This window comes from Macaca fascicularis, chromosome 15, assembly GCF_037993035.2.
Source record: "Macaca fascicularis isolate 582-1 chromosome 15, T2T-MFA8v1.1".
In the NCBI taxonomy this organism is placed as follows: Eukaryota; Metazoa; Chordata; class Mammalia; order Primates; family Cercopithecidae; genus Macaca; species Macaca fascicularis.
Genome location: NC_088389.1, coordinates 80,049,204 through 80,061,535, shown reverse-complemented (window position 1 = coordinate 80,061,535; position 12,332 = coordinate 80,049,204). Strand labels below are relative to the sequence as shown.

The window sequence follows — 12,332 nt, the reverse complement described above, 5'->3', positions numbered from 1 at the left end:
TCTCCCGACCTTTCTGTTTCCCCACCCTCTCACTTTCTCGAAAAACAACCCCTATTAACTGCTTACCTCCTAGGGATGGATGCTAGCATAATATTGGGTTAACAGTTTTTTTGAAGCTTTTGAAACTAGGGAGGTTAAAAAATCACAAAGCTAGAAATGACTGGCTTCAGGATCCCCAAAACTGGCTATTGAGCCATTTCTTTGCTGTCAAATGAACTGTCAACCTAAAGCACCTGCCAGGTCTAGGCACCGGATCTCTGAGCTTCTCCACTGTTCCCCCAACCCTTCTAGATTCCCTCCTCCACATACACATTCCAGTTATCAGCCAGCCTCACTAAGTCACCAAGACATCAGGTTCAAGTCATCGTTAGTCATTAATTAAGCTGGCATGATGTTACATGTACTTTCTAGAAATGACATAAATCTAGAAGAGAAAAAGCAGACTTGGATGGAGTGGGTTTGAAGCTCACTGTAGGCACTCAGTTTGATTCTTTTAAGTCTTTTCAGATTAAAAAAAAAAAAGTCTAAAGTAGACTCTGATTATTCTGGAATTTTCTCTCCATGACCTTGAAGGGCAAGTTTTGACTTTTTCTACTGGGAACCTACTCTACAGAGAGTCCCCTGTAGCAGTGGGGAAAATAAAAGCAATAAATAAGACCTGAAGAGGATCATATGAACCCAGGAGTTCAAGACAGCCTGGGCAACTTGGCAAGACCCTATCTCTACACAAAATTTAAAAATTAGCTGGGAATGGTAGTGCATGCCTGTGGTCTCAGCTACACAGGAGGCAGAGGTGGGAGGACTGCTTGAACCCAGGAGTTCAAGACTGCAGTGAGCTGTGTTTGTGCCTCTGCACTCCTGGGTGACAGAGCAAGACCGTGTCTCACAAAAAACAAACAAACAAACAAAAAAAAACCTAGGTTTTGTGCCTTATAATATTTATAACTAAATAAAGACAATAGATGTATATATAACTACAGCAGGGCTGTGACACATAGAATTTCCTTCATTTATATGTGTAAGATCCTCTCATCAATATGCAATTCTTGGCTTTTTCTCTCCTACCTGCAAACCTGAACAGATGTCTGTCTGGTTGTTTGTTTTTTGTTTGTTTGTTTGTTTGTTTGTTTTGAGACAGAGTCATGCTCTGTGTCCCAAGCTAGAGTACAGTGGGGCAAGTTCAGCTCACTACAACTTCTGCCCCCCATGTTCAAGTGATTCTCTCACCTCAGCCTCCCAAGTAGCTGGGATTATAGGCATACACCCCCATGCCCAGATAATTTTTATTTTTTGTAGTTTTAGTAGAGACGGAGCTTTGCCATGTTGGCCAGGCTGGTCTTGTACTCTTGGCCTCAGGTAATTTGCCCGCCTCAGCCTCCCAAAGTGCTGGGATTACAGGCATGAGACACGGTGTCTGCCCAAGATATCTTTCTTCATCTCTGGAAGCCCTACGTTCTTTCAATCATCCAACCAAGCTCCACTTCTCTTTGTAACTTTGCTTTTTCCTTAATGAGCCTTCCCCAAATCTATCTGTGCCATTTGTTCTAGCATCCCCCCTCCCCCTAGACATCTGTGTGTGTTATATGTATTTGGTGCACATATGTTGTCTGGTCCAGCTGGTAGCATTTAGATCAAGTAATCCACAGGCTGCAAAAGCAATGAGAAACCTCCTTATTTGAGATCACTACCGCAGTCACATTAATCAAAGAGGCAAGAGAGCCCAGGTTCTTGATTGTCCTTGTAGCTGGTTTGTCTCTGTTGTTAAAACAGGGCTCTGCATACATCCTGAGGTTCCTTCCTGCCTTACCAATATTGAATGCCAAAAAGGAGTCAACTGACTTGACCAGGTCTATATTTCTTTTCTGTTGCTCCAGGATTCTTCTACAGCCAGATGATTCCTTACAGATCTTGGCACCAGTGGAAGCAGATGTGGGTTTCTACACTTGCAATGCCACCAATGCCTTGGGATACGATTCTGTCTCCATTGCCGTCACATTAGCAGGTAACCCGAAAATCCCTGTTCTGTTCATTTCATAAACTTTTATTGAATGAGTGCCTACAGTGTGTCAAACGGGCCCAGAGATGCATAGATAAAGAAGGCTGAGATTCCATCTTCAGGGAGTCTGTAATCTATAATTACAATGGCAGTGTAGTATGAGATGGAATGAAGTGCTATAACTGATAACCAAAAAGTATGCAAGGACAGTACATTCCTGCCAGGAGGTCTTAGAGTTGCAGTGAGTGGAATTTTGATAAGAGACAGGGATATTTCATGCAGAAGGAATAATGTGAGCAAAGGTGATATATGCAAATAAGTAGCATGTTGGAACATGAATTGTGAATTATGATCATTGAAGACTCTTTTGGATCCTGTCATCTCCTTGTTCCACCTGTTGCAAGAAAGACTACAACCCTTAAGTAATTGGAATTCTGTGGTCATGGCTTGAAGCAGGAGTGTTCCCCAGAACTTCTCTCTGATTCTGCTTTATTTCAACCTCTTGCTCTAACGCACTGCCAACACTTCCCCTTTATCCATTGAGGTTAGACAATACATTCTGCACATGGTGACTTAAGAACATTGTAATTCAGAGTACAATGTCTCCCAAAGTTGTGGTCTTGTAGCAAAAGACATGTAGGGCTTTTATAAAACCTCTTTGCATAGGACAAACCCATGCCTTTGAAACTGAAAGAGAACTTAGATACCAGCCGGACCAGGGTCCTTGTTTCTCAGAGGCCAGGCAACCCGAGGTCACACAGCTGCTCGGCTAGTGGCAGGGGAAAAAGGGAACTGGAGTCGCCTAACTCCCAGCTAATTGTTCTCCCTGCTTTCCCACTGATCTGAGAAAATAGGATCCTTCCTTTCTCAAATCTGGGCCATCCAGTCTTTGTGGCTGTGTCGCATGTGTTTGTATTTATTCTTTTCAATTGCTACTCTCATCAGATGATTCAGTAGATGCTAGAAAAGCCAACATCACCCCACACTGACTTCATCTGTCCCTGCCGGGATTATGTTGTCACACTGTACTCCAGTCACACATGCTACCCCCTTGCATATCTGTTTAGCAACAGTATGTATGCCCCCATGACTTCAGGCGGGTCTGGGAAGGGACCCTTAGCAGGCAGCTTTGCGGGGAAGATCAAAGTCAACAATGAAGAAGGCAAGTTAAGGAGCCCTGGGCCGGATTAAAGACTGATATTATTAATGCCCATTTTTTGTGAATAAAACATTTGCTTTTCTTCTAATGTATTCCAGTTGCAATCTTTATTCCCCTCTGTATACAGACTCCAGATGCTCAGCACCAATCTTGTTAAATCTCTTCTGCTATCCACCCTCCAACCTGCTTTAGCAAGGGCACCGCTGACATCTTTCCAGTTGCTCGCAGATAGTGGCTCTTGCAGGATTAATTCTCTTGTTTATATTAATCTAGATACAGTTCAGCTCTATCACAGACTAAATACCCTTTGTTCACCCGAGTTTAATACGACTAATAGAAACCTGTCTGGAATTAAGCAAGGCAATTGTAACATCAGGCTTGCCTTCAGCTCTTTGAAGAGGGGTTATTGGAGGCTGCCAACAAGTTCAAAGCTGGGGAAGAGAGACAGCGGCCAAAGAGGCACCAAGGAAGGGGAGGAGAGGGGCTGCCTGGTGAAGTACGACTACAGACACAACACCCAGGGCATAGGGAGCTGCATCCTTACACCTTAGCTGCCAGGGTTTGTTTAGGTCTGCTAGAAAATCTATCAAGCAGTCCCTCTAAAAATAAAGGCTCAAAATGTGTATTGCCTTATGACTGCATTTGCACCCTTACCTGAGCTTATCATCCACACCTGTGCCAATATCTGCACTCACAGTGTTAGGTGGTTCACCAGCTCCTGTTGTGAGCACACCCTCTGCCACATATTGTGGAACCTACAGCAACAAATAAAACCTGCATTTCGTGCTCCCTGATGCTTACAGAGAAGTGAAGGCAAGCGATGGATAACTGGCTATCTAGAATTGGGAGATAATAACAATTTACTTCAAATGTATGCATGGAGATCCTGCTTAGTAGTTATAAGGTATAATCTGAACATAACTTAAATTGGAGGGGTGGGGGTGAATGAGTATCAGGCATTTCTAAGTTTGATTACCAGTTATACTGCTTATTAGCTATGTGATCTTGGACAAAGTATATAACCTCATTGAGTCTCTGTTCTCATCTGTAAAAATTAAACTAACATTATTTTACAGGGTTGTTGTGAGGTTAAGTAAGATTGCATGTGTGAAAAAGCACTTAACCCAATGCCAGGCACATCGTTCACATGCAATAAATGTAAACCTCCTTTCTTTTTCTAGCTCTTCTAGAATGAAACAACCTGAAAACAGTTCTAAGATGTGCAAACCATTATCCCAACTCTGCTTCCATGTATCTTTCAGTATGAGTCTTCACTGATATTTTTCAAGTATGAACTTAGAAACTGATTCAGTTCACTTGCTGTCACATCCTCATGGTGAATCTCTGCACTACTGTGTTGTTATGGAAACTGCAGGGGGGTTTTCCTGGACTTCAGTATAAATGTAGGCCAAAGCGGGAAAATAAAAGACTTTGAGCCTCACGATAATCACGTGTCCCCATGATTTTATAAGGAAAGTATGGACTTGTGTCTTGCCAGTGTGTCTGCATTGACCAGATGCAGGGAAATTTGTTCATGATTCACAAAAGCAGGTATAGCATGGCAGTTAAAATCACGGGCTCCAGAGCCTTGGGGTCTAGGTCTGTGTCCTGGCTCTGTCACTTCCTAAGTGTAACCTTGTGCAACGTCTTTATACTTACTGACTCAATTTCTTCATCTGGAAGATGACAGTACCTAATAACAGTACCTGACTCAGTTCTCATGGAGATTAAGTGCAATCGTTCATAAAAAATGTTTGTAATTGTGGCTGGCACATAGCAGCCACTCAATATTTGTTAGCTATTATTATTATTGAGAGAATAATACATACAACAAAGGCCAACTTATGTTTACAGTGGGAGAGGCTCCTTTTCAGGGACCAGAATGCTCACAAATTCTTTGTATAGCAGCTCTCTCAATGTCTCAGTGTCAACTAGGGAAGCTAGGATAGCCATCTGGAAAGTACTTGGGGCACCTGGATTCAGAGCAAGGGAGGTGACTTGTGATGAATATTTCACACGGGCCACAGAGAGAGAGGCCTGGCGGGCTCTCCCGGGCCCACAGCAAGATGCCTGACATTAAGTTTGCCCCATCCCCTGGATCCAGTGTCTTGCCAATTCTGCCTCTCAGATTCATTTCAGTTCTATTTCTTATTCTGTACACAAGTTTTCTTTGAACATGTAAACACCATTTAGTTTTAGACATAGAATACAGCCAAACCTTCCTTGCTCTGCCATGTCTGGCCTGTAAAATACTGTCTTGTGCCTTTTGCTCCTCTCTCAAATCTTCCATTATGTGTTGATTTTATCTTTAAGTCTCAGGGATTTGGGAGTACCTTGCAAGCGTCTCTCAGCATGGAGATGGCCAGTGTTTCCCTCCCTACCTCCCTGGAACAGCCCAGGGAACTCACAGCCATTTAGACCGAATGGCACAAAATTCCTCTTTCTGAATGCACTTAACTGGATGCCTGTTTCACTGCTCCGGGTGTAGATGAAAGTAGCTTAGGAGGGGAGGACTGCAGGGAGGGGATGATAGGAATGTCACCAAAATGTCACACACCTAACACTCTGAAGTGTGAATTTGTGTTCAGGAATAAACAGGGCTAGGTAAAGGAGAGTCTCTGATGTGTACAGACATAAACACAGAGATTGGAGAATCATCTTGGCCTGTTAAATTCAGCACTCAGCCATCTTGCTCAGAAATCTTCCAAATCTGAATGGCCTAGGCAAGGTTTTGAAGGAAAGGAAGTAGTTTCCTGGTAAATTGCTTCAGTCTGGATCCGTGGAGTTTAGCTGTACTTACCAATGCAGATAAGGGCCTCTCCAGGTATAGACCATTGGTGAGGTCATCGACAAGAGGGAAACGTTTTTGGTTGTTATTGATTTTATAAGATCACAAAAGAGATACTGTAAGGCCTGCCTGACATCATCAATGGGAAATGAGAATAAAATGAGGGCTGAGGGATGAGTGTATTTTTCATTGAAAGGAGAGAACACAGATGAGCTCATCTGACGTTTTCACAGGAAGGGAGAGACAGAAAATATTTCTCCTTTCCTGGCATGTTTTTTTGCTCTTTATGAGTTGAATAGCTGATACACATTGTGTCTAATAAAGAGATCACAGAAACCTCACTGGGAAAATAAAAATAAAAGGCAGTTTTTTGAAATTCTTCTTCCTCTGTCCCTCCCCGTCATGATTTAGTAGTTACAATAAAAGACGAGCAATTGTGTAAGCTTATCATAATGTAAGTCACTTCAAATTGGCATTTCTGAATTTTTCACCCAGCAGCTCTGTTAACAAAGGAGGGTTTTGCTTCATAAAGAGTTAGACTCACAGAGGACCTTGTCACCAATGCAAAGGCTAACAAAGGAAGATTTACTCCCATGCACTAGATCAAAAGGAAAGGTGGTCCAGGTGCAGTGACTCATGCCTGTAAACCCAGCACTTTGGGAGGCTGAGGCGAGCAGATCACCTGAAGTCAGGAGTTTGAGACCAGCCTGGCCAACATGGCGAAACCCCATCTCTACTAAAAATATAAATATTAGCCGGGCATGGTGGCAGGCACCTGTAATCCCAGCTACTCGGAAGGCTGAGGCAGGAGAATCGCTTGAACCCAGAAGACAGAGGTTGCAGTGAGCCAAGACCATGCCACTGCACTCCAGCCTGGGCAACAAGAGGAAAACTCCATCTCAAAAAAAAAAAAAAAAAAAAAGGAAAGGTGGACAGGTTTGACTGTGTTCTCTGGGCCACATGGTAATAGCCATTGACTGATCTAAGCTGACATCAAGGAGATTTCAAAATCTGTTAGAATACTGAATAGCTAAGGCCCTTAAGTTTTTCTCAGTAAGTACAAATGTAGAGAATGCCCATGAAAGACCTCAAACTTTTATAGAACTTAAAACTGATGAGAGTATAGCAGGAGAATCTCACTCAGCTCCCCAGTTGACTAGAGGAAATAAAAAAGAAAGTACAAGCAGTTCAAGTTGGCACATCTCAATCTCAAAAAAGCAATTCCAACATCTGTTCAATGGAACGCAGGAAGGATGGTGGTTGGACAGGTGGTGGACACGAACATCCTTCGTTAGTGGTTTCTAGAGAGGCTGCAGCATCACATGGCTGTACTAAGTATGGGGTCCCTTGGCTAGGACTCTTGCAGTGGAACATGCAAAGAATTTGTGGCAGAACCACTTCCGGCCTTATTCTACGTAGAAACCATCATCATCAATTAAATAATTAGAAGAGGTAATGGTAGTTACCTGAGCAACCTGACCCACCTGACCCACCGACATTGGCAAAAAATATCTAAATATTGAAAGAGAATGGTAATAGAAACAAGGATATGAGAAGGACGCCATGCAGCCTGGGAATGTCTGGGAAAAGGCAGTCTAAGCCCTACCTACTTCCTCAAGTGCTAAGGGCCCTGTAATACTTATGCTGAAGGCATGCCAACTAAGCAGAGTTTCAAAGGCATAACAGTTCTAATTCCTTCTCATCTTTTATGCAAGGCAATTAATTAGTAGTCACATTGTTGACTCTAAACAAAAACAGGCAAAATTAGGTTAAAACTATTTTTTATCTTTATTGAGATATAATTTACATATCATAAAATTCTTTGTGAATGTGCAATTTAGAGATTTATTTAGCAAACTTATATAGTTATGTAACTATTACCAAAAAGTTCTTTACCTTTTTTTAACTTCTAGGTTCGGGGGGTGCATGTCCAGGTTTTTTATACAGGTAAACTCACGTCACAGGGATTTGTTATACAGATTATTTCATTGTGTTATAGCAGAGATAGTGCTGGTGATAGCCAGCATTTATTCAAACTTCCTGCTGTGCAAAGCCATTGTTCTCACAGCTCTGCATGCATCCATTTACTTACTCCTCTCAGACACTGTAGAAGTAGAAAACTGAGGCACAGAGATTAAATAACTTGCCTAAGGGTACTCAGCTACACTATGCAGAGATGAGGTCGGGACACCTAACCTGTAGGCAGCCCCTTCTCCTGCTCCTGCCCAATGCAGGCATCACTAGCTCATCGTGTATTTTTGCTCTTCAGCCCTTATGAATGTAACTCAGGATCCGTGTCTGCACAGTACTCCAGGAAAACTCTATCAGTCATTACATTTGGCTTCAGGATCTCAAACCTATTTGCTGTTTGTGGGCCCTTTCTGAAGCTCTCATGTCATCTCCAAACCTGCCAAATCTGCCCAGCCTGCGGCCCTTGTGTCTGCTGTTGCCCCATTTCTAGTTATCTTCCACAAGTCTCTCTTCTCCCTGAGAATGAACACACATGCACACTTCCTAGCCTAAACTGCCTTAGCCAAACAGAGAATCTATGTCCTTGAAGTACAACTCATTGTTGATAGCTAAGACTAGGGGAAATTATTTTCAAGTATATTTGTGACTTACAATGTTAGAGGAATGGAAGGAAGACCCATTGGATTCACCCATTCAAAGAGTCAACAAATACTCATTAAGCCTGGGTTAAATGGCACTTACAAACTGTTACAAAAATACAAACCTATAAATATATGATGGCTAAAATATGATAGTTTATTTCTTGCTCACATAAAGTCTAAAAGAATTGCACAAGAGAGTTTTTGTATGTTGGGCCAAGAAGTGGCACACTTCACGTCTGTTCATGTTCCATCTGCTAGAACTCAGTTCCATGCTCACACCTAACCGCAAAAAGGCTGGAAAATTATCTAGCTGTGTGCACAGGAAGAAGAGGAAAAGGGTTTGGCTGATAGCAAGTCATTCTCTGCCATGGCTTCTAAAATGGAAGGCAGCATGACATTTTAAACAAAGTTTCTATTAGCAGAGGCCTGGGATTCAGCCCTGAGTAAACAGTACTTACAATGCTTTCTACTCTTGGCTTCATTCAAAAAACAAACTTTCCATCTCCTCTGGCTTCTCTCTCAATCACCTTTATATTAGGCCAAAGATATTTTTCAAACACGTATGTTCAGATTTTTTCCCACTGAATTTTGATTTTACCCCAAATCACATAGGAGAGAGACCTGAACCAGAGCCCAGACTATGTGCAGGAATGGGTTTCCAGGGATTCCAGGGGTTACCTGTCTGTCCCTGCCTGTCTCTCCAGAGGTCCTCATCCTTCAGGATCAAGATGGTTCCTGGTTTGCTGAACACCTCTGTTTTTAAAGGCATCACAAGGCCATGCTCCTTCCTCAATGGCCTTCATATCCTTGGATGCTGACGTACAAGTTTTAGCCATATGTCAGGCTCGCCTTTTGTATAAGAGCTGCCCTCCTTTACTAATGAGGTTCTGTTTCCTCTGTTACATCACTTCTAACAGGAACTATAATCCAAAAGCTGTGCTGTGAGTACAGTGAGGTCTGAAGGAACCATGCAAAAATGATTCTCGCAACGCTTCTGTTTCTGTGTCTGACTATCTTGCAGGGGCTTCACTTCTCACATTGTGCCTGATTAATTGAAACGCTTGCCTTTATTTCTATTTCCTTATTTTTTCTTAAATTTATACAGATATAAAACTGAGCGTGATCTCCTTCTGTTTGTATGGCTCTCATTCAGCTACAACACAAATACATTTACAGATTAAATGAAAGAATGTAAACCCTATCAATTTCTATACATTAACACTAATCTGTGAGCTGATGCTGACTTGCTAAAACTAAATGGCTGTTCACAAAGCATGCATAGGACTGACTGCTGAGGCGCGGCTCATGCTGCTGAGGGCTTAGTGATGATGATTTAGCTCTCAGCACCTTTTTCTGTTTTTCCTATTCTGAAAGCCCTTTTGGTACAGCGTGCTGTGGCTTTTGTTATCTTAACACAAATGTATAATTTATCATTTCACTCCTTCACCGCATCTTTGTTCTATTCTCCTTAGTTAACTTCTATGGTTAAACTAGTACTAGTTAATATCAATGTGATTGTAATCATGTCCACAAACATAGGTATTGGCAATTACATGGCAGTCATCACACAGCAGTAATCAATTAGTAGGTGATCAACCAGGTCGTCTAAAGTAGGCTTATGCTGATTTTTTTAAGTTGGTCACTAAAATAGCAGCTCCAGCTTGAAAAAAATCTAACAGAGATCAAGTGGTATCTCAAAAGATATCTCTCACCAGGAATAAGAGGAACCAGTTAAAGAAAAACTAAAAGAGTACAACGTATTGAATATCAAACCTGCCTGCATAGCAGAATCACCTAGGAACTTGTTAAAAATAGAGATTACAGCTTCTACCTTGTCATCTGAGATTCAGATTTAGTAGTTCTGAAGCGGGACTCAAAATATATGCTAACATTTTTCTAATAGGTCTAAGAGGGTCAATTGATTAAGAAACATTATTTTCATTATAAATCTCTATTGATTATAAATAGCTGGATAACTTTGTGCTTTGTCTTAACAATGGATCATGAAAGTAATAAGAATGTATAAGAAGTAGCCTGTGTAACAACAGTGCTTCTGGCGAGAAAAAAAGGCCTTTACTTTCCAGCAAAAGCTCAATATAATTAATTAAGGGCTGGATTTAATTCAGTGACATTTGAATTTTATAGCTATACACTTGCAGCTATAAAAAAACACCTTTATTATTAAAATTCCTGTAGGAAAAATAACTTGGTAATTGTGACTCTAAAGCCCTCCGGTCCCTAACCTCATTTTCCCCATTGGCACAGTTGTTTTTATAACACAGTAGAGCAACTCTTGTCTTATAGCAGGACAGATTATATTTTAAACAAGTGCCCTGGGGATTCTGAGGCAGCCAGCCCACAGACAAAGACTTGGGATTACCTATCACAAGCACCAGACTTTAGGTCAAAGACCTGGGCTCCAGTTCAGCCCTATAACTTGCTATTCTGTTGCCTTGGACAAACCATGGGGCCTTTCTGAGTCTGAGTTCTTTGTGTATGTAAAAGATAGTACTGTTGTTTCTGCCTCTCAGGGTTGTTATGCAAAAAATCCAGGTAATGCACATAGCACACCATATAAATACATATTTTCATTTAACAGATATTTATAGAGAATCTACTAGGTGCCAGGCCTAGGTGATAGAAATAAAGAAGAGAACAAGACAGATGTGATCTCTGATGTTATCAAAATTACATAATGAACTAGCAGGGGCTGGGGGGAGATACACAAATATAGAAGATAAATTCTGCTAGTTCTAGTGCTTATGAAAAAAGTAAAGTTGCCTCCATCTAAAGTATACATCTCTTCACTCCCGTGCCACACACAGGGATGCATGCTTTCTATGGAGTGGTTAGAAAAGGCCTCACTGGGAGGTGTTATTTGCACAGAGATCTGAATGACCAGAAGAGAGCCATGCAGAAGTCTGTCGGTGGAAGATGTGAGGGACGGGGAATGGCCAGGTTGGAGGAAAGGAAGACCAGTGTGCTGGAGCACTGTGATTGATGGGGAGTGTGGGCTAAGTGAGGTAGGTGATGTAGACCACTGGGTCTTAATGTACAGCGGATGGCTGGTCACGAAAAGGAGCTTGAGGCCAGGCATGGTGGCTCACACCTGTAATCCCAGCACTTTGGGAGGCCAAAGCAGGTGGATCACCTAAGGTCAGGAATTTGAGACCAGCCTGACCAACATAGTGAAACCCCATCTCTATTAAAAATACAAAATTAGCTGGTTGTGGTGGTGCATGCCTCTAATCCCAGCTACTCAGGAGACTGAAGCAGGAGAATTACTTGAACCCAGGAGGCAGAGGTTGCAGTGAACTGAGATCCCGCCATTGCACTCCAGCCTGGGCAACAAGAGTGAGACTCGGTCTCAAAAACAAAAAAAAGAAAAGAAAAAGAGCTTCAAATTTTGTTTTAATTGTACTGAAAAGGGACTGGAAAGTTTAAGCAGAAAAGTTGTATGGTTTGATTCATGTTTTAGCAAGATCACTCTGGCTGCCATAAAACTGTAGTAAAGGAAGAGTGAAAGCCAGAAGACCAGTTAGGCTGTATAGTAGTCCATCCAGAGATTATAGTAACATTAGATCATAGCAACAGAGATGCTGGTAAGATGTAGGGTAGATTTGGAGTCAGAGCTGAGTAGCTCTAACTCTGAGTAGGGAGGAGAGGTCATTTATACCAGTGCTAACTCAATATCATTCCAACTGCTTCCTCTCACTGTGGCCATGCATTTACTATGCTCAACAATCATTATAGTACTAAATCACTCATCACATGATA

The 12,332-nt window shown here is 41.9% G+C and overlaps 1 protein-coding gene across 5 annotated transcripts in view; it reads left to right on the top strand.

The window, feature by feature from the left end:
• The window catches only part of ADAMTSL1 (ADAMTS like 1), a 979,893-nt gene that overhangs the window by 885,381 nt on the left and 82,180 nt on the right, over positions 1-12,332 (top strand). For all 5 annotated transcript variants that reach the window (XM_045373291.3, XM_005581665.5, XM_074017425.1 and 2 more), the window contains one exon: positions 1,875-2,002. In XM_045373291.3, coding sequence (XP_045229226.2) covers positions 1,875-2,002 — 128 coding nt within the window. The remainder of the gene's footprint in view (positions 1-1,874; positions 2,003-12,332) is intronic.